At 55.5% G+C, this 19,850-nt stretch overlaps 2 protein-coding genes across 3 annotated transcripts; both read left to right on the plus strand.

Moving 5' to 3' along the window:
- The first annotated feature begins 3,072 nt into the window (after nt 1-3,072).
- On the plus strand, nt 3,073-18,378 carry LOC119701771 (mas-related G-protein coupled receptor member H-like). 2 transcript variants are annotated; one of them, XM_038138882.1, is made up of 3 exons: nt 3,073-3,561; nt 3,799-3,826; nt 17,183-18,378. In XM_038138882.1, exon 3 carries the CDS (start codon nt 17,265-17,267, stop codon nt 18,195-18,197), a length of 933 nt encoding a protein of 310 aa, XP_037994810.1. In that variant the 5' UTR covers nt 3,073-3,561; nt 3,799-3,826; nt 17,183-17,264; the 3' UTR covers nt 18,198-18,378. The 2 variants fall into 2 exon arrangements, with proteins under 2 accessions (XP_037994810.1, XP_037994809.1); XM_038138881.1 differs by lacking the exons at nt 3,073-3,561; nt 3,799-3,826 and adding exons at nt 12,752-14,241; nt 16,820-16,919 and having other exon boundaries at nt 17,228-18,378.
- LOC119701768 (mas-related G-protein coupled receptor member H-like) lies at nt 14,552-15,827 on the plus strand. The gene has a single exon (XM_038138877.1). It carries the CDS (start codon nt 14,586-14,588, stop codon nt 15,531-15,533), a length of 948 nt encoding a protein of 315 aa, XP_037994805.1. The 5' UTR covers nt 14,552-14,585; the 3' UTR covers nt 15,534-15,827.
- Nucleotides 18,379-19,850: the final 1,472 nt, after the last annotated feature.

The raw sequence follows: 19,850 nt of genomic DNA on the forward strand, positions 1-19,850 counted from the left end.
TTCCCACCATCCCACACAGGCACAGCAGCAGCAGCAGCAGCAGCGTGACAGGCGCTTTGCTCCAGTGCCTGTTGGCACACTGGGTCCAGTTGTCGTGGCTCTCCTCATTCCAGCTCCCCTTGGATGCCTTCCCAGCGGGCTGGCTCCAGCAGGCAGGGCTGGCTCCCTCCGTGGCAGGGCACAAAGTGCTCATGGGGACACCTCTGCTGCTTCTCCTCCCCTCACACAGCTGCAGGGGTGACAAACACACACACCAGAGCAGCGCTGCTGTCCCCCAAACGTGGCATTTCCATCTTTTCCCACCCACAGCTTCCATGTGGAGCAGCACAGGGACGGGTGAGGGACAGGACAAATGGCAAGTAGGATGTGGGAGCCTGGTCTGGCGTGCCTGGCACAAACACCAGGGAGATCCCTCCTTCCTGGCTGTGGACAGGACAGAGCTGGAGGAGGAAAACAATTGCAGAAGGAAGGAATTACCCATGGAGATAGCCCAGAGCAAACGGCTTTGGGATGGATCTGACCTGGACTCTCAGGTGTCTGTTGATATCACTCAGCTGCTAGAGGATTCCTTCCGCAGGACACTCATTTCAATATTCCCTCCCTTTTCCCTCAGTATTTCTAGCTTTTAATTCCCTGCAGACCTCAATTCTGCCCCCAAAATCAATAACCAGGTTCCACCCAATGAGGGGGCACTGATTAGGTGGAAAGAGAAGAGCCTGGCCTTGTTTCCTCTCGCAGCCTGGAGAACTTCCCCGCTGTGCACTCTCCTCACCTCCCACACTGCAGCTGCTGTCCCTGGCTCGGGATCTTCAGGAGGTTCCCTGCAATGCTCCCTTGGGAAAGGGGAGCCCAGCCCGCGGGCTGAGCCCCAGCAGCGTCCGGCGCGGGCTCTGTCCCAGCTCCTGCCACAGCCCCCTGTTCTCCGGGCTGGCTCGTGTTCTCCAGGGCTCTCACAAACAGGCAGCTGCTTCAGAGCCTGCCACGGCATCAGGGCTCTGCTCCTCATCTGCTCCTCACTCTGTGCAGGAAATGAGCAACAGGAGACAGCCTCAGCAACCAGACCTATGCCAAAGCAGTTTGTCTCCAGGTCAGCTTCTCTTCCATTTTATAGCAACCCCACTCCCAAAATCCTGTCATTTGAACAGCCTGAACTTGCCCCCTCTCATTGCTGAGGACATGGATCCTTATGACCCTGCCACACAAATGTGCTGTGAAACTGTGATTTCTAGTTCGAATCTAGTTAACCCCTTGTATACCACAATTTCAGTGGCACTGGACCTTCACCACGCAGTTTCCAAGAGGATTCATGCAATAATTAATTCTGTGTGTGAGCTGGAGCACTGGCTCACAGCAGAGGGATGATTTAGGATTTCAGCAAGGTCATTTCTTCTGAGAAAAGGCAAATCCATGCTGCTCTCTTGGCTTTAATCCTTAGAAAGTTGCAGGTTTCTTCTGAATCCTCCTCTACACTCCCTTGACAGTCAAACAGCAGCCTACAGTGAATTGCAAGATGATTCCTACCCAGGCTGACATGGGCCTCAGGGATTTGGGATGCAGCTCCTGGAAACTGCTGATCCTGGGACCAGAACGGTCACGTCTCTTCCTGCTGACACTGTGTTTGTGTCCCCAGCTATGGAACCTCACATCCCCTCACCAGCCCAGTCCTTTCAAGGGCAAACACTTCATGATCCAGGAGCTAATGGGGCTCCAGGAGAGTTGGGGAGGGACTTTGGCCAAGGGCATGGAGTGACAGGACAAGGGGGAATGGCTTCCTAATGGCAGGGTTTGTTCAGATTGGATATTGGGAAGAAATCCTTCCCTGTGAGGTTGTGAGGCCCTGGCAGAGGTTGCCCATAGAGGCTGTGGCTGTTCCTGGATCCCTGAAAGTGTCCAAGGCCGGGCTGGATAGGGTTTGGAGCAACCTGGGATAGTGGAAGGTGTCCCTGCTTTCAAAGGGACAGTCTGGGATCACGTAAAACCAACCACAATTGTTCCCAGGACTGAGGAGGAGCAGGAGGAGCTCTGGTGAAGGGCTGGCAGGGAGTTCCCAGCACCCTGGTCTCCAATAGCTTTCATTGCATATTCAGGGGATTGGCAGAAATTAGGGTGGGCTCTAAGTGCTGATAACCGGGCTGCAACGACTGAGTGCTGTCCTTCCCTTGGGCTGTGTGAGCCTGGGGGAGAATGACAAAAATGGGAATTCTTGCCTCAGTTGTTCTTCCTTGAGCGCCAGGGAGGTTTTGGCAATGATTCTGGAGCTCTTCCCACAATGGGAGCTGTTTCTGACAAGCAGCCAGATGCTTCAACAGCACTGCCAGCACTGCCAGCAGCATTCCAGTGCCACCAGCACCACCAGCATTTCTCTGCTCCTGGAGGAACAATGACCCCTCAGGGAAGAGAAACGAGGAATGGTAGAGAGAGAGAAGGCGGATGGGGTATGGGACATTCTCCCGGGCTGCTGGGCAGCGCTCATCTCCATGTACAGCCTCATCCTGCTCTTCTTTGCTGCATCCCTGCTCATTTCCAGCACGATCTTCCTCATTACTGCCAAGTGGGGCTCTGAGCAGCAGCAACCCAAGAGGGGCGACATCGTTATCATCCTCATTGCGCTCTTCACTCTCCTCCTCAGCCTCCGGAATTTCCTGCAGCAGCTCGGTTACCTCACTGTGCCCCCCCAGGTTTTTTTCTTGCTCACCTGCATCCACAGCAGCATCAAACCCTTAATGTACTTCTTGGTTGGTAGCTGGAGGACAGACTGCTCCATGGTGAGCTGCTGGAAGCACTCTACTGTGGGGTTCCTCAGGGACTCCCTCCAGAGGGTCTTTGATGAGTCGAAAGAACAAACTGCCTGCAGAAATTATGCCCCTAAAAGACAGGGGTCTGAGCATTGGTCTGCACTGGAATGACAGAAATGGGAATTCTCAGCTCTGTCTTCTTTCGTGGGGCCAGGGAAGGTTTTGGCAATGATCCCAGACCTCTTCCCAGAATGGGAGTCGTTTCTGAGAATCACTCAGATGCTTGAGCAGTGCTGTGAGCACTCCCAGCACTGCCGGCATTCCAGTGCCACCAGCAGCACCAGCAGCTCTCCGCTGCTGGAGGGACCGTGAGCCCTCAGGGTAGATAAAGGAGGCATGGTGGAAAACTGCTGAGAGAGGAAAAGCACTTGGAGAAGGTCACATATGGAAAAGAGTTGATAATCAGGAGGAAATGAGGAGGCAAGTTCAGATTCAAACAAATCTGCATGTCGAGCTACTTCCGTTATGGCAGAAAAACAAGTCAAGACAACTCAGAGGAAGTGAATTTTGGATATAGCCAAGGAGGCAATTTCCGCCTCCCCTGTGACTGCACCGAGCCCTGGGAAACAACACCAGAACAGAGCACACAGAGAGAGCCAGCAGGATGGGAGTGGGGAGCTCCTGGTGATCTGGGCACTTTCTCCTTCATGGCACTGACCTGGCAGGAGCCGCTTAAGGACATGGATCCCAAAGGAGCAAGAGGCACCCAGGAAGCCCCGCTGATCTGCACAGACCCCTTTGCCTGCTGCTGCCCCACAGGGAACAGGTCAGTGGAATGTTTTCCTTCCTCCCTACCTCTCCTCCAGCAGCTGCTCTGCTCCTGCCACCCTCTCCCGGGGACTGCAGTGCCCTCCCCAGGCCATCCATCCTCTGCCCTGCACTTCCCTTCCGCATGCCCTGCCAAACATCCCATCTCTCCCACCTCCCTCTCCCACCCCACCATTCCCACCGCCCTCCTCCCCTGCACATCTCACTCCTCCCCACTGAATCCTTCCCACTGCAGGAAGCTTCTAAGGGCCTGTGCGGTCCAGCCCTGGATTCTCCAAGCCCACCCACTCTGACCACAGCCAGGGCCACATCCCACTGCCTGCCCAGCGTCCATCCATGGAGGTGACCACCGTGTCCCCATCTCCCACCTCACCCTCTGAAGGAGACAATCTGTGTGAGATTCATGTCACCGATGTGGCCATACACAGTGCAGCACTGCTCATCGGCCTCTGTGGGCTGGCTGGGAACGGGGCTATCATCGGCCTCCTCAGGCTGAAAAGCAGGAACGCTGGCATCTTTGACCTGGCTGTCATTGACTTCCTCTTCCTCCTCTTTGCGGTCCCCTCCGCCCTGCTCTTCCTGGTGGAGGACATGTCCTGCTCTGCTATCATGCCCTTGTTATACATGAACTTCATTTTCCAGCTCTCAGTGGTCTCCTACTACTGGGCACTGCTCCGGCTGATGCACAGCGGGAATGTGCAGTATATGGACAAGCTCTGCTTGCTCTGCTGCAGCTGGGACCTTCCTCTGCGCCTCTTGTGGGTGCTGGACACTGTCCAATACTGGGCTTTCTTCGCTCTCTTCACTGTCATTCCCACGGTGACATTCCTGTGCCCATCACACGAGCAGGAGCACTGCCGGGCAGCTTTCATCTCCATGTACACCATCATCCTGCTCCTTTTTGCAGTACCCCTGGTCGTTTCTCACACAGTCGATTTCATTAAGGTCAAGCGTGGCTCCCAGCAGAAGCAACCCAAGAGGCGTGACATGGTTATCTTCATCATTGCACTGTTAACTCTCCTCCTCAGCTTCTGCAATTTCCTGCAGCAGCTCGCTTACATCGCCGTGTCCGCACAGGTGGTTTTCCTGCTCACCTGCATCCTCAGCAGCATCAAACCCTTCATCTACTTCTTGGCAGGGAGGTGCTGGAGGCCCTGCTCCATGGAGTCCCTCCAGCTCTCCCTCCAGAGGGTCTTTGAGGAGCCGAAAGAAAAAACAGCCTGCAGAAATGATCCCACCATGGACACAGGGGTCTGAGCCTGCTGATCCCTTCCACTGCTCTGCTGGAGGACCCCAGGAGAGTGGCTGAGGGTTTCATTTAGTCTCCTGGTTAATCAATATCCACAGGCTCACCCTCCCTGGGGTGCTGAACTCCTGCAGAAGACAGGAGCACAGGCATTGCCTTGGGTGATCTTTGTGGGATGCTCTGCAGGGAGCACACTGGAGCATGGCTTTCCTCCTCCCTCCTGGATCCACATGGCTCCAAGCAGTGCAGCTGGGCTCTGTGCTCTTCCCAGCTCTCTTCCCCATGGAATGACCCTCATGGCCTCGGCCCCAGGGAATGAACTCCATCTCCTTTGGCTCAGCTGATGAGTCTCATGGTGTTTTTCAGGGAGCTCTTGCCTGCAGAGAATGGGACACCTTAATCCCTGGGGACACTCCCAGCACAGTGTGGCTGGGAAAATCCCATGCAGGGCTGGTGCCTCTCAATGGCAGGAGAGGGGCTGGGATCACACGGAGCATCCTTCCCCTTCTGTCCAGCAGAGCCAGCCCTGCATTCCCAGCTGATGGGAAGGGACACCAGGTAGGGCTGCAGAGCTGGGGAGGGACAGCAACATTCCCTTATCCTTTCAGTGGGAATTTTGAATTACAGAATTGAATCCTTCTGAGTAAAGAGCAGGGTCAATAGTGAACTCCACTGAACTCTTGTGCCTGTATCCAGAAAGGACATGGAATATGGAAATTCCCATCACCAGATGCTTGGACCATTTAATGGCACAGAGATTAGGGGCTATGCTGCTCTTCTGCAGAATGGGGCCATCCATCCTCTGGTTCCCCAGCATCAGTGTCCAAGGAAACCTTGACCACCTCCCTCCTGAACCTGGCCCCCCTCAGGAGGATCTGAACAGCGACTCTGCACAGCAGCTTCAGCCACAGTCCAGGCTGCAGGGATCTGTGTCATTTTGTACCTACCCCTCAATCAGATCTGGATTCATGCTTTTTGTTTGCCTCCACTGTGGAAATTCAGGCCCCAGAATTTGTTGAATAAAAAACATCCAGGCTTCTCTGCAGAGCCTGTGCCTGTTAAACAGTGTCCAGAATGGCTCATTTCCTTCTTTTATCCCATTCTAAAGCCTCTGGCTTGTCTGTGAGCAGGGCAGGTACCTGTCTCATACCAGAGCCCTTCCTAAGGCACGTACCTGCAATGGTTGGGATGATGTTGGCAGTGCCAAGAGCTCCTCATTCCTCCTGGGAGAGACCTGGGCAGCAGCCACATCTCTTGTTCAGGGGAAAGTTGTCCCTCCTTTTCCCACTGCCTTAAATCCAGAGGAAAGCAAAGTGCCACTGCTTCTGGACAGGGAAGTGAGAGGGAAAGCCATGGGTGGAGTCATGCTTTGGAGACACACATGAGGTCAAACACCTAAGGAGCATTTATTAACAGAGTTGATAATAATTAACAGAGGAGGAAGACTTTGACATATGAGAGTGTTTTTCTCTCCCTGTCTCCCATTTCCTGTCCATTGAAAAGACAAAACTTTCCAATGTACAACCTGTTGTCCAGAGAAGAACAACCCAGCCAGCACGTCCCTCCCAAGGCAAGTGCAGAAGGACCATTATCTTTCCATGCACTTTTTCTCCTTCCCAGCACCTTCCTTGTCTCCTGGGTCACCCAGACTGCTCCCTACCTGAGCTTCCTTTCAAAAGAGCAACTCTTCAAAACAGAAGGTTTCCTGGCAGTCCCTTCCCATGGAAGAAGGAGGGATGGAATGAGATGATCTTTACCAATCCTTCCAACCTGTCCTGGGGTGACTTTATGATGCTGAATAGAATCCCCATTCATCTGTTTAGCCCAGAAAGAAGTTTTTCACCTTTAAGACTGGTTCCGAAAGCAAAGAGGGGGAGAGAAGATGCAGCACTTTGTTTTCAGAAGCTGCGCTGGCTCCTGCACACTCCGGCTACCAGACCGTGCTGTCTGCAGCACAGACATACAACAGAGTGTTCTCCTTTGCTTTCAGGTTTTTTCAGCTAGCTGAGGCAGAGAAGTTCCCTGGACTGTGGTTTTTCTTTTTCCTGGAACTGTTCAAACCTGCTCTGGACTGAAAACCCAGAAGAGCAGTGGCAGCTCACACCTGTGGCCCACCAGGGCCTGGGACGTGGCATTTTCCAGCACCAGAGGGACTGATAAGAGACTGAGTGAGCCAAACTACACTTCACAACAAGGACTTTATCAATTTGCCAGCTCTTCAGAGCAGCAAGAGATTTTATTGTTTAATATTGTTTCCATTTTTTATACTTGTGAATACTTTGCTACTTAAATAAACAGTTTTTTCCCACTTTAAGGAAATCTTCTCCTGAACCAGCTGGGGGAGGAGGTGCTTGAATTTGTTTACTAGAGGGATCCCATTTGGAGGTTTACTGACAAATATACCCTAAACCAGGACACAACCCAAACCATTCCATGAGGATTCCTCACGTCATTCAGTGTAAACCCCAGGCAGGAGTTCCCCTGCTGCACACAGCACCAGCCTGACAGAGCTCAAGGAGCATTTGGACAATGCTCTCAGGCACAGGCTGAGATGGTTGGCGTATCCTGTGCAGAGCCAGGAGCTGAACTCCATGATCCTTGTGGCTCCCTTCCTACTCTGGATATTTTACAGTTCTGTTTTATGATGCTTCTCTTTCATGATGATTCCACTTGATGCTGACTCCATGGTGTTGTCCCTATTCCCTGGCTCTGGCACATCCTCAAAAGCCCTCTGCAAGGCCACACTAACAGAGGGGGTGAATCCCTGTGCACAGCTCCCAGCCAGGCAGTCAGCCAGAGGGAGGGCACTGCTGTGGGCCGAGGAGCCAGAGCACAGCCCCGTTCCCACCATCCCACACAGGCACAGCAGCAGCAGCAGCAGCGTGACAGGCACTTTGCTCCAGTGCCTGTTTGCACACTGGGTCCAGTTGTCGTGGCTCTCCTCATTCCAGCTCCCCTTGGATGCCTTCCCAGCGGGCAGGCTCCAGCAGGCAGGGCTGGCTCCCTCCGTGGCAGGGCACAAAGTGCTCATGGGGACACCTCTGCTGCTTCTCCTCCCCTCACACAGCTGCAGGGGTGACAAACACACACACCAGAGCAACGCTGCTGTCCCCCAAACGTGGCATTTCCATCTTTTCCCACCCACAGCTTCCATGTGGAGCAGCACAGGGACGGGTGAGGGACAGGACAGATGGCAAGTAGGATGTGGGAGCCTGGTCTGGCGTGCCTGGCACAAACGCCAGGGAGATCCCTCCTTCCTGGCTGTGGACAGGACAGAGCTGGAGGAGGAAAACAATTGCAGAAGGAGAGGATTGCCCATGGAGATATCCCAGAGCAAATGGCTTTGGGATGGATCTGACCTGGACTCTCAGCTGTCTGTTGATATCACTGAGCTGCTAGAGGATTCTTTCAGCAGGACACTCATTTCAATATTCCCTCACTTTTCCCTCAGTATTTCTAGCTTTTCATTCCCTGCAGACCTCAATTCTGCCCCCAAAATCAATAACCAGGTTCCACCCAATGAGGGGGCACTGATTAGGGTGAAAGAGAAGAGCCTGACCTTGTTTCCTCTCGCAGCCTGGAGAACTTTCCCGCAGTGCACTCTCCTCACCTCCCCCCCTGCAGCTGCTGTCCCTGGCTCGGGATCTTCAGGAGGTTCCCTGCAATGCTCCCTTGGGAAAGGGGAGCCCAGCCCGCGGGCTGAGCCCCAGCAGCGTCCAGCGCGGGCTCTGTCCCAGCTCCTGCCACAGCCCCCTGTTCTCCGGGCTGGCTCGTGTTCTCCAGGGCTCTCACAAACAGGCAGCTGCTTCAGAGCCTGCCACGGCATCAGGGCTCTGCTCCTCATCTGCTCTTCACTCTGTGCAGGAAATGAGCAACAGGAGACAGCCTCAGCAACCAGACCTATGGCCAAAGCAGTTTCTCTCCAGGTCAGCTTCTCTTCCATTTTAAAGCAACCCCACTCCCAAAATCCTGTCATTTGAACAGCCTGAACTTGCCCCCTCTCATTGCTGAGGACATGGATCCTTATTATCCTGCTCTACAAATGTGCTGTGAAACTTTGATTTCTGATTCAAATCTAGTTTAGCCCCTTGTATACCACAATTTCAGTGGCACTGGACCTTCACCATGGAGTTTTCAAGAGGATTCATGCAATAATTATTCCTGTGTGTGAGCTGGAGCACTGGCACACAGCAGAGGGATGATTTAGGATTTCAGCAAGATCATTTCTTCTGAGAAGTGGCAAATCCATGCTGCTCTCTTGGCTTTAATCCTTAGAAAGTTGCAGGTTTCCTCTGAATCATCCTCTACAATCCCTTGGGAGTCAAACAGCAGCCTACAGTGAATTCCAAGACGATTCCTACCCAAGCTGACATGGGCCTCAGGGATCTGGGATGCTCCTCCTGCAAACTGCTGGCCCTGGGACCAGAACTGTCACCTCTCTTCCTGCTGACATCCTGTTTGTGTCCCCAGCTATGGAACCTCACATCCCCTCACCAGCCCAGTCCTTACAAGGGCAAACACTTCATGATCCAGGAGCTAATGGGGCACCAGGAGAGGTGGGGAGGGACTTTGGACAAGGGCATGGAGTGACAGGACAAGGGGGAATGGATTTCCACTAACAGAAGTTGGGGTCAGATTGGATATAAGGGAAAAATCCTTCCCTGTGAGGGTGGTGAGCCCCTGGCACAGGTGGCCTGGAGGGATGGGATCAGATAAAAGAAAACACAAGAGCTCCCACGTCTGAGGAGGAGGAGGATGAGCCCTAATGAAAGGCTGGAAAGGGGGTCACAACACTCCAAAATCTGGTTCCTAATAGCTTTCATTGCAGCATGAAAGGGCAGTAATTAGGGTGGGCTCTAAGTGCTGATGACCTGGCTGCAAGCAACTGAGTACTCTCCTTCCTTTGGGCACAGTGAGCCTGCATTGGACTGATAGAAATGGGAAATCCCAGCTCACTTTGCTTTCTTGGGGCCAGGATCCCAAAACTCTAACCAGAATGGGAGTTGTTTCTGAGAATCACTCAGATGCTTGAGCAGTGCTGTGAGCACTCCCAGCACTGCCGGAATTCCAGTGCCACCAGCAGCACCAGCAGGTCTCTGCTGCTGGAGGGACAAGGAGCCCTCAGGGAAGATAAAGGAGGAATGGTGGAAACCTGCTGAGAGAGGGAAAGCAATTGGAGAAGGTCACATTTGGAGAACAGTTTATAATCAGGAAGAAATGTGGAGCCATTAAAGCATATCTGAATGTCGTGGTACTTCCTCTATGGCAGAAAAACAAGTCAAGACAACTCAAAGGAAGTGAAATTTGGATATAGCCAAGGAGGCAATTTCCGCCTCCCCTGTGACTGCACTGAGCCCTGGGAAACAACACCAGAACAGAGCACACAGACAGAGCCAGCAGGACCAGAGTGGGGAGCTCCTGGTGATCTGGGCACTTTCTCCTTCATGGCACTGACCTGGCAGGAGCCGCTTTAGGACATGGATCCCAAAGGAGCAAGAGGCACCAGGAAGCGCCGCTGATCTGCACAGACCCCTTTGCCTGCTGCTGCCCCACAGGGAACAGGTCAGTGGAATGGTTTCCTTCCTCCCTACCCCACCTTCCTCTCCTCCAGCAGCTGCTCTGTTCCTGCCACCCTCTCCCGCTGGCTGCAGTGCCCTCCCCAGCTCCCCCCTCCTCTTCTCCTGTGCCCGAACAGCCCAAACCTTCCAGCTCACTCTCACACCCAACAATTTCCCCTGCCTTCCTCCCCTGCACATCTCACTCCTCCCCACTGCATCCTTCCCACTGCAGGGAGCTGCTGAGGAGCCGCATGGTCCATCCCTGGATTCTCCAAGCACTGACTGCCCATCCACTCTGACCACAGCCAGGGCAACATCCCACTGCCTGCCCAGCGTCCATCCATGGAGGGGAGCACTGTGTCCCCACGTCCTGCGTCACCCACTGAAGGAGACTATCTGTGTGAGACAGATGTCACCACCGTGGCCATCCACAGTGTGACACTGTTCATCTGCCTCTGTGGGCTGGCCGGGAACGGGGCTGTGCTCCTCAGATCCTGCTCTTCATCCAGTAACAGAACCACCCATTGCATCCTCATCCTAACTTTCTTTGACTTCCTCTTCCTCCTTTTTCTGTTCCCCTCCACTCTGCTCTTCCTGCTGGAGAATGTGTCCTGCTCTATCATCATGCCCTTGCTGTATGTGGGGGGGCTTTTCCAGGTGTCACTGGTGTCATGCAGCATGTGGCTGTACATGCTGACATGCATCAGAATTAAGAGGTGCAGGTCCATCCACTGCCCGCTCTGGCACTGCTGCCACCATCCCCAGCACCTGTCATGGGTGGTGTGTGCCCTGCTCTGGGCATTCACCATCGCTGTCATCTTTGTCATTATCACAACAAATTCCCTGTGTGCGTTCAAGATACCTGAGCAGTGCCAGGTTATTCTCATATCCATGCACACCTTCAACCTCCTCCTCTGTGTTCCCATGCTCATTTCCAGCACAATGCCCTTCATTAAGGCCAAGTGTAACTCCCATCAGCAGCAACCCAAGAGACTCGACATTGTTATCTGCCTCATTGTGCTCTTCTCTCTGCCCCTCAATCTCTGGAATTTACTGAAGCGGCTCCGCCACACCATTGTGCCCTCCCAGGGGGCTTTCCTACTTGCCTGCATCCACAGCAGCATCAAACCCTTCATCTACTTCTTGGCAGGGAGTGGCTGGAGGCCCTGCTCCATGGGGTCCCTCTGGCTTTCCCTCCGGAAGGTCTTTGAGGATCCAGAAGACAACACTGCCCACAGCAATGAGCTAACCATGGACACCAGGGTCTGAGTCTGTTCATTCCTCTTGCTGCCCTGCTGAGGGACCCTGGGACAGTGGCTGAGAGATTCCTTGAGTCTCCTATCAATAAATACCCACAGGGTCACCCTCCCTGTGCTGGTGCATCCCAGCCCCTTTCCAGGCCGCTCTGGGCTCTGATCCGTGCTTGTGAAGCCTCAGCCTTGAGGAGCAGCCCCTGGGCTCAGCTCCTCTGGCGCTGAGCAGAAACACCCTCTGCTCCAGGAACTGCTGCTCTCCAAACACCTCCTGGGCTTTATCAACAGCCTGGGGAATTATTTTCCTTCCCTGAATGCCACACCAGCCCTGCTCTCCCCCTTTCACAGACAGCTGCCGGCCCCAGGTGTGGCCAGGGGGAGCCATTGCTGTGCCTGACGCCCATCCCTTGGGGCCTGTGAGCAGCGGCCCAAAAGGAGCCCCTTGGAGCTCTCCTGGGCCCGGCAGCGCTGAGCAGAAGCTCCCTGGCACTGGGGCCTCTCCCAGCTGGGATCTCTCCCGTGTGCTGCCCTGGGCTGATCCCCGAACGCCGGCGGCTCTGGGCCCATCCCCGCAGTGCTCGAGGCCCAGCCCTTGGCACAGGGAGGAGCTGCAAAGGGATCCGCAGGCAGCATTTCACTGCCTGCCAGGGGAATTTCTCACAGGCACCTTGCACTGACTCTGGCTGGCTGTGTGCACACACGGCTGCATCTGCCATGGCAAACGTGGGGGAAATACTGCTCTCTCAGGTGTGTCAGCACCTGAGACATCTCAGTGGGTCAGGCCTGGGAGCAAGGTTAAGGCATGAGGTGCCATTCCAGCTAAATGCTGTTCCTGTTCTTTCTTTGCTAAATTGTTTCTTTCAAGGTACAAAAGCAGGAATGGCTGGGAGCTGCAGAGACACTGCTCATGGTCCTGGGTGGAGCAGGGCAGGAGCGGGGCTCTCATAGGGAAAGAGGCGGCCCCAAGGTCAGCCTGGAGTTTGTCAGAGGGGTCCAGAAGGGTCAGAGGGTTCTGGAAGGGTCTGGATGCTGCTGATCCCAAATGTCCTGACTGGAGAGCCCAATGGGCAGCACTTCACGGCAGGGAGCAGCCATGGGATGGGATGGGATGGGATGGGATGGGATGGGATGGGATGGGAATTGGGACTGATACCAAAATCAGCCTTAATAAACTTTCATTAAAAAAAATTGGAAGCATTAGTAAGCAGGAATTCTTTACCGCCAAAGGACACACTGAAGGTTCTCTCCATATTTCTGCTTGGGGTGAGACTTTACAACAGGGGTTTTATCCATCATAAACACACAGAGTTATTAAAGTGTCTTTCTTATCTAATATACAAACATCACTTTCCTCGAATTTGTTTCCATGCATCCACCTCCTTCTCAAAGTCCTCTCCTGATCCTGGAGGATCATTCGGAGGGGTCTCTGCTGGTTGTATTCACTGAGTGCTGTGATATTAAAGGTGACCTTGCCTTGAACTTTTCCTTTGGCCATGTGCTCTTGCTTCTTCTTACAGAACTTGCCCCAGAACCACTGCAGGCCTCCAAATCTGTTTCTGCACCAGCTCCAGCCATGATTACAATCCTGTGTGATCCTGAGGAGCACATTGGAGCTGGGCTTTCCTCCTCCCTGCTGGGTCCTAGAACCCTATGTCCAGGAGGAGCAGGGACACTGCCAGGGGTCCCTGGTGGAGCGGGGGAAGATCGGGGCAGCTGGGGTGGAAAGAGGGCCCCGGGGACAGTCTGGGGTGTTGGAGGCGGTTTGGGAGGGGTCAGGAGAGGGTCGGAGCAGGTAGGAGGGGCTCTGGATACCGGCAATCCCAAATCTCTCCACTGGAGGACAGCAGAGCCTGACAGGCCGCGCTCAAAGTGGGGAACAGCTCCGTATGGGAAAGCTCTGGGATGTGATGGGATGGAGTGAGGATGGAGAGAGGGATGGGAATGGGGATGGGGATGAGATAAGATAGGACAGGAAGCAGCTGAGCTGTGCTTCCTCGGGCCCAGAGCATGTTTTGGCAATGATCCTGGAGCCCTTCCCGGAATGGGAGTTGTTTCTGAGAAGCAGCCAGCTGACTCACCAGCACTGCCTGCACTGCCAGCATTCCAGTGCCACCAGCAGCACCAGCATCCCTCTGCTGCTGGAGGGACAGTGACCTCTCAGGGAAGGGCAACGAAGAATGGTAGAAACCTGTCTGGAGAAGGAAGGCAGTTGGAGAGTGGGACACTCTGCAGGGAAGGAGTGTTTCTCATCAGGAAAAAAATGCTAAGCCAAAGTGTTTCATTTGGATCTTTTGCCAAAAATCACTTCCTCTGTAGAAAAAAAAAAAATACACCCAGGAAAAAAATCTCTGAGAAAGTGGAGTTCTGACATAGCCAAAGATGCAATTTCTGTCTGTCCCATGACTGCACCGAGTCAAGGGGGGTCAACAACAGGATTGGGCACGGACAGCAGGAGGTGGGACGGGAGTGGGGAGCTCCTGGTGATCTGGGCACTTTCTCCTTCATGGCACTGACCTGGCAGGAGCCGCTTTAGGACATGGATCCCAAAGGAGCAAGAGGCACCAGGAAGCGCCGCTGATCTGCACAGACCCCTTTGCCTGCTGCTGCCCCACAGGGAACAGGTCAGTGGAAGGTTTTCCTTCCTCCCTACCAACCCTTCCTCTCCTCCAGCAGCTGCTCTGTTCCTGCCACCCTCTCCCGGTGACCCCAGTGCCCTCCCCAGCTCCCCCCTCCTCTGCCCTGAGCTTTCCTACTGTGTCTCCTGGTGAACAGCCCAATCCTGCCACCTTCCTCTCCCACTCCACAATTTCCACCGCCCTCCTCCCCTGCACATCTCACTCCTCCCCACTGAATCCTTCCCACTGCAGGGAGCTGCTGAGGAGCCACATGGTCCATCCCTGGATTCTCCAAGCACTGACTCCCCATCCACTCGGGCCACATCCCACTGCCTGTGCAGCGTCCAACCATGGAGGTGACCACCGTATTCCCATCTCCTGCCTCACCTGCTGAAGGAGATAACACATGTGGAACTGATATCACCTTTGTGGCCATAGGTGGCATCATGCTGCTCATCTGCCTCTGTGGGCTGGCTGGGAACGGGGCTCTCCTCTGCCTCCTCAGCTTCTGCAGGAACCCCATCACAGTCTATATCTTCCATTTGGCTGTCGCTGACTTCCTCTTTCTCCTCTTTGTGGTCACCTCCCTCCTGCTTCACCTGCTGGAGGAAGTTTCCTGCTCCACTATTATGCTCCAGGAGTACCTGAAGCTGTTTTTCCTGCTCTCGCTGTTCTCTTACACCACGGGGCTCTGCCTGCTGACAGCCATCACCATCGAGAGGTGCACATCCGTCCTCTGCCCACTCTGGTACCGCTGCCACCGTCCCAAACACCTGTCACGGTTCATGAGTGTCCTTCTCTGGGCCCTCCCCTTTGTTACAGTGGTTATCCTGTGCCTGTCACTGAAGCCCCACCACTGCCAGGTGTCTCTCATCTTCATGAATGCCCTCAACCTGCTCTTTGCTGCGGCCATGGTCATTTCCAGCACAATTCTCTTCATTGAGGTCAAGCGTGGATCCCAGCAGCAGCAGCAGCCCAAGAGACTCGACGTCCTTATCATCCTCACTGTGCTCTTCGTCCTCCCCTTCACTCTCCCGCTCAGCCTCTGGACGTTACTGCAGCAGCTCGGCTACACCGTTGTGTCAGCCCCAGTGGTTTTCCTGCTCGCCTGCATCCGCAGCACCAGCAGCCCCTTCATCTGCTTCTCGGTGGGGAGCTGCAGGAGGCCCTGCTCCCTGGAGTGCTGCAGGAGGCCCTGCTCCATGGGGTCCCTAAGGAAGGCTCTCCTGAGAGTCTTTGGGGGCACAGAAGAAAACACTGCCAGCAGCAATGATCCCGTCACGGACATTGTGCTCTGAGCCTGTTGATTCCTGCCACTGCACTGCTGAATAACCCGACTGCAGCTGAGAGATTCCTCGAGCTGCCTGATCAATAAATATCCACAGGACCACCCTCCCTCTGCTGTGCATCCTCACCCTCTTTCCAGTCCACACTGAGATCTCAGAAATGCTCCTGGCCAATGAATTCCGTTGTGCTGCCGCTTAACATTAAAGCCGGTTTTTGCTGATCCCCTTGGCGGTGACTTTTTCAGTGATCTCAAACACTCATTTGGCTCACTCTCGCCGTGTAATTCTGCCGGAGAAGGGAGCAGCGGCATGTGGGAGGGATGCTCTGAGGGGAGCACACGGGGGCAGGGCTTTCCTCCTCCCTCCCAGATCCTAGAACTCCACGGGCGGGATGGGCAGAGGCGCTGCCGGGAGTCCCGGGTGGAGCGGAGAAGGAGCGGGGCTGTCGGGATGGAAGGTGGCCCGGAGGGGGGTGGTCTGGGGTGCCCGAGGAGATGAGGAAGGGTCAGGAAGGGTCGGGAAGGGTCAGGAAGGGTCGGGAAGGGTCAGGAGAGGGTCGGGGCGGTCGCTGGCTGCCTGGATGCCGGCGATCCCAAATGTGGCCACGGGAGGGCAGCAGAGCCCCACGGGCCGCGCTGGGAGCAGGGAGCCGCCGGCGGCCCGGAAAGCGGCGGGACGGGAGAGGATGGGAGAGGATGGGAGAGGATGGGACAGGATGGGACAGGATGGGACAGGATGGAATGGAGAGGGCGAGGAAGCTCCGCTGGGCGTCCTTTATTTCACGGGAGGATTTGGAAATTATCGCACAGCTCTTCCCAGAATGCGAAATGCTTCTGACAGGCACCCAGCTGCTTCATCATCGGCACGGCCGGCATTCCAGTGCCACCAGCACCACCAGCATCCCTCTGCTGCCAGAGGGACTATGTCCCCACAAGAAAAGGAAATGAGGAATGGTAGAAGCCTGTCGGGAGACGGGAGGCAGTTGAAGAATGGGACATTCTGCAGGGAAGGAGTGTTTCTAATCAGGACGTAATTGTGAGCCAATTGCAAAATTCTGTTTGCGGAGTGTCTGGCAAAAGCCACTTCCTTAGTGAACAAAACCCAAAAAAAATCATGATAAATGACTCAGTACAAGTGGAGCTCTGACGCAGCCAAAGATGCAATTTCCGACTCCCCCGTGATTCCACCAAGCCTTGGGGAGCAACACCAGGACAGGGCACAGAGAGGAGCAAGAGAGACGGGAGTGAGGAGCTCCTGGTGATCTGGGCACTTTCTCCTCCATGGCACTGACCTGGCAGGAGCCGCTTTAGGACATGGATCCCAAAGGAGCAAGAGGCACCAGGAAGCGCCGCTGATCTGCACAGACCCCTTTGCCTGCTGCTGCCCCACAGGGAACAGGTCAGTGGAATAGTTTCCTTCCTCCCTACCCCACCTTCCTCTCCTCCAGCAGCTGCTCTGTTCCTGCCACCCTCTCCTGGTGACCGCAGTGCCCTCCCCAGCTCCCCCCTCCTCTGCCCTGCACTTCCCTTCTGCATCTCCTGATGAACATCCCAACTCTTTCCCACCCCACAATTTCCACTGCCCTCCTCCCCTGCACATCTCACTCCTCCCCACTGAATCCTTCCCACTGCAGGGAACTGCTGAAGAGTGGTGTGGTCCATCCCTGGATTCTCCAAGCACTGACTGCCCATCCACTCTGACCACAGCCAGGGCCACATCCCACTGCCTGCCCAGCGTCCATCCATGGAGGGGACCACCGTGTCCCCATCTCCTGCCTCACCCACTGAGGGAGACGATCTCTGTGATATTGATGTCACCGATGTGGCTGTAGACAGTGTGACACTGCTCATCTGCCTCTGTGGGCTGGCCGGGAACGGGGCTGTCCTCTGCCTTCTCCAAAGGAGACCCACCACCTGTTACATCATCAACCTGGCCTTCGCCAACTTCTCCTTCCTCCACTTCGCGGTCCTCTCCACCCTGCTCTACCTGCTGGAGGACGTGTCCTGCTCCACGATCGTGCCCCTGGTGTTCCTGAGGGCGCTCTTCCCACTCCTGCTCTTCTCCTACAACCTGGGGCTGTACCTGCTGACAGCCATCAGCATTGACAGGTGCACATCCATCCTCTGCCTGCTCTGGTGCCGCAGCCACTGTCCCCAGCGGCTCTCCTGGGTGGTGTGTGCCCTGCTCTGGGCCCTCTCCATCACTGTCATCGTCACGATGACTGCCCTGTGCCACTCTCAAGAGCACGAGCACTGCCAGGTGTCTCTCATCACCATGTACGCCCTCAACCTCTTCCTCTTTGCCCCAGCCATGGTCATTTCCAGCACAATCCTCCTCATTAAGGTCAAGTGTGTCTCCCAGCAGCAGCGACCCAAGAGACTCGACATTGTTATTTGCCACGCTGTGCTCTTCTTCCTCCTCTTTGCTCTCCCCCTCAGCCTCTCCAATTTCCTGCAGCAGCTTGGCTACACCGTTGTGGCCTCCCAGGTGGTTTTCCTGCTCACCTGCATCCACAGCACCGTCATCCCCTTCATCTGCTTCGTGGTGGGGAGGTGCTGGAGGCACTGCTCTGTGGAGTCCCTCCGGCTCTCCCTCCAGAGGGTCTTTGAGGAGCCAGAAGAAAACACTGCCCGCAGCGATGATCCTGCCATGGACACAGACTTTCCAGCCTGTTGATCCCTTCCACTGCTCTGCTGAAGGACCTTGGCAGAGTGGCTGAAGGTTTCCTTGAGTCACCTGATCAATAAATATCCAATGGATCACCCTCTCGGTGGTGCTGGAATCCTGCAGAACGGAGCAGGGGCAGTGACAAGGGCCATGTGGGAGGGATGCTCTGCAGGAAGCACATGGCAGCATGGCTGTGCTCCTCCCTCCCGGGTTCTAGAGCAATGTTCCCCAAACAGATCCTTCCTAACATGTCTGTGATCCCAAAATTCCCCCCGGCACCTGCTTCCTGCATCCCATTGGGGTGTGATATCAATAAACGTGAACCCTGAGCTGCCTTCGCTTCCTGGCTTCCTCTGGCTGCTGCTGCCAGCCGGGAATGTGGCTGGACAGAGGGGACACCCCCATGGCTTGTGCTCCCTGGAGCAGCCATGATCCCCAGTGCCCAGAGCTGGGCTGGCACCGGCACAGCTGGCACGGACACGATGGCCCAGGGGCTCAGCATTCCCCACTCCAAGTGCTCTGTAAGTGTCACAGCAAAGATCTCTCCAGAGATATTTAACTTTTAATTTTGTGAGCCAGGTGCAAAGGTCTCGCTGCCTTCAGAAATTCTTCCTCTCCACTGCCGTCAGCTGCTCCCTCAGCAGGCTCAGGTGGTGCAGCAGCAAGGAGAGGAGGAGGCCGTGGTCCTCAGCACAGCCACCCCCTTCCAGGAGCAGGGTGACACCTGTGTTTGTCACCATGGGCTCCACGGGGCATCACCCCCCCTCCCTGGGGCTTTGCTGAGGTCACCAGCCCCACCACATCCCACACCTTCTCTCCAGCCCCACCACATCCCACACCTTCTCTCCAGCCCCACCACATCCCATACCTTCCCACCACATCTCCCCACCAGCTCCATCATGTCCCACACCTCCCACACCAACCTCCCATCCCACTCCCCATGCAGCCCATCCACCTCCCGTCCTTCCCATCCCTCCCAGCCCCGTGCCTGAGGCTCCAGTCCCTCCCCACGGGCTGCTCACCCCAGGCTGCCTCACACGGTTTTCGGTTTTCGGGAACTGTGTCCTTGGGACATCCCCCTCCAGAGCTTCACCCGCGGTGTCCCGCCCCCCAGCCTCCCTTGGAGAGCGACAAGAGGCGACAGCGGGATGGATCCATCAGCGTTTATTGGGGCAGAGGAGCGTGGAACGGCCAGGAGTGGACACACTGCCGGGGATCCCGGGGCAGGAGCGGGGCTGGCAGGGGGGAAGGCGGCCCCGGGGAGGGAATCTGGGATGTCAGAGGGGATCGGGAAGGGTCCGGATGCCGGCAATCCCAAATACTCCCACAGGAGGGCAGCAGAGCCCCACGGATCGCGCTCGCAGCGGGCGCCAGCTGGGAAACCTGCGGGATGGGATAGGATGGGATGGGATGGGATGGGATGGGATGGGATGGGATGGGATGGGATGGGATGGGATGGGATGGGATGGGATGGGATGGGATGGGATGGGATGGGATGGGATGGGATGGGATGGGATGGGATGGGATGGGATGGGATGGGATGGGATGGGATGGGATGGGATGGCGTGGCATGGGATAGGTACAGGCAACAGGGAAGGGGAGCCGAGATGAGGATAGTTTGGGGATAGGACTGGGGTGGGAATGCAGATAGGATGGGGATGC

This window comes from Motacilla alba, chromosome 5 (assembly GCF_015832195.1).
Source record: "Motacilla alba alba isolate MOTALB_02 chromosome 5, Motacilla_alba_V1.0_pri, whole genome shotgun sequence".
Classification (NCBI taxonomy): domain Eukaryota; kingdom Metazoa; phylum Chordata; class Aves; order Passeriformes; family Motacillidae; genus Motacilla; species Motacilla alba.

What these genes read in the sequence shown, in the direction of transcription:
- LOC119701768 (XM_038138877.1), top strand. Translation starts at nt 14,586, where the DNA reads ATGGAGGTGACCACCGTATTCCCATCTCCTGCCTCACCTGCTGAAGGA.
- LOC119701771 (XM_038138882.1), top strand. Translation starts at nt 17,265, where the DNA reads ATGGAGGGGACCACCGTGTCCCCATCTCCTGCCTCACCCACTGAGGGA.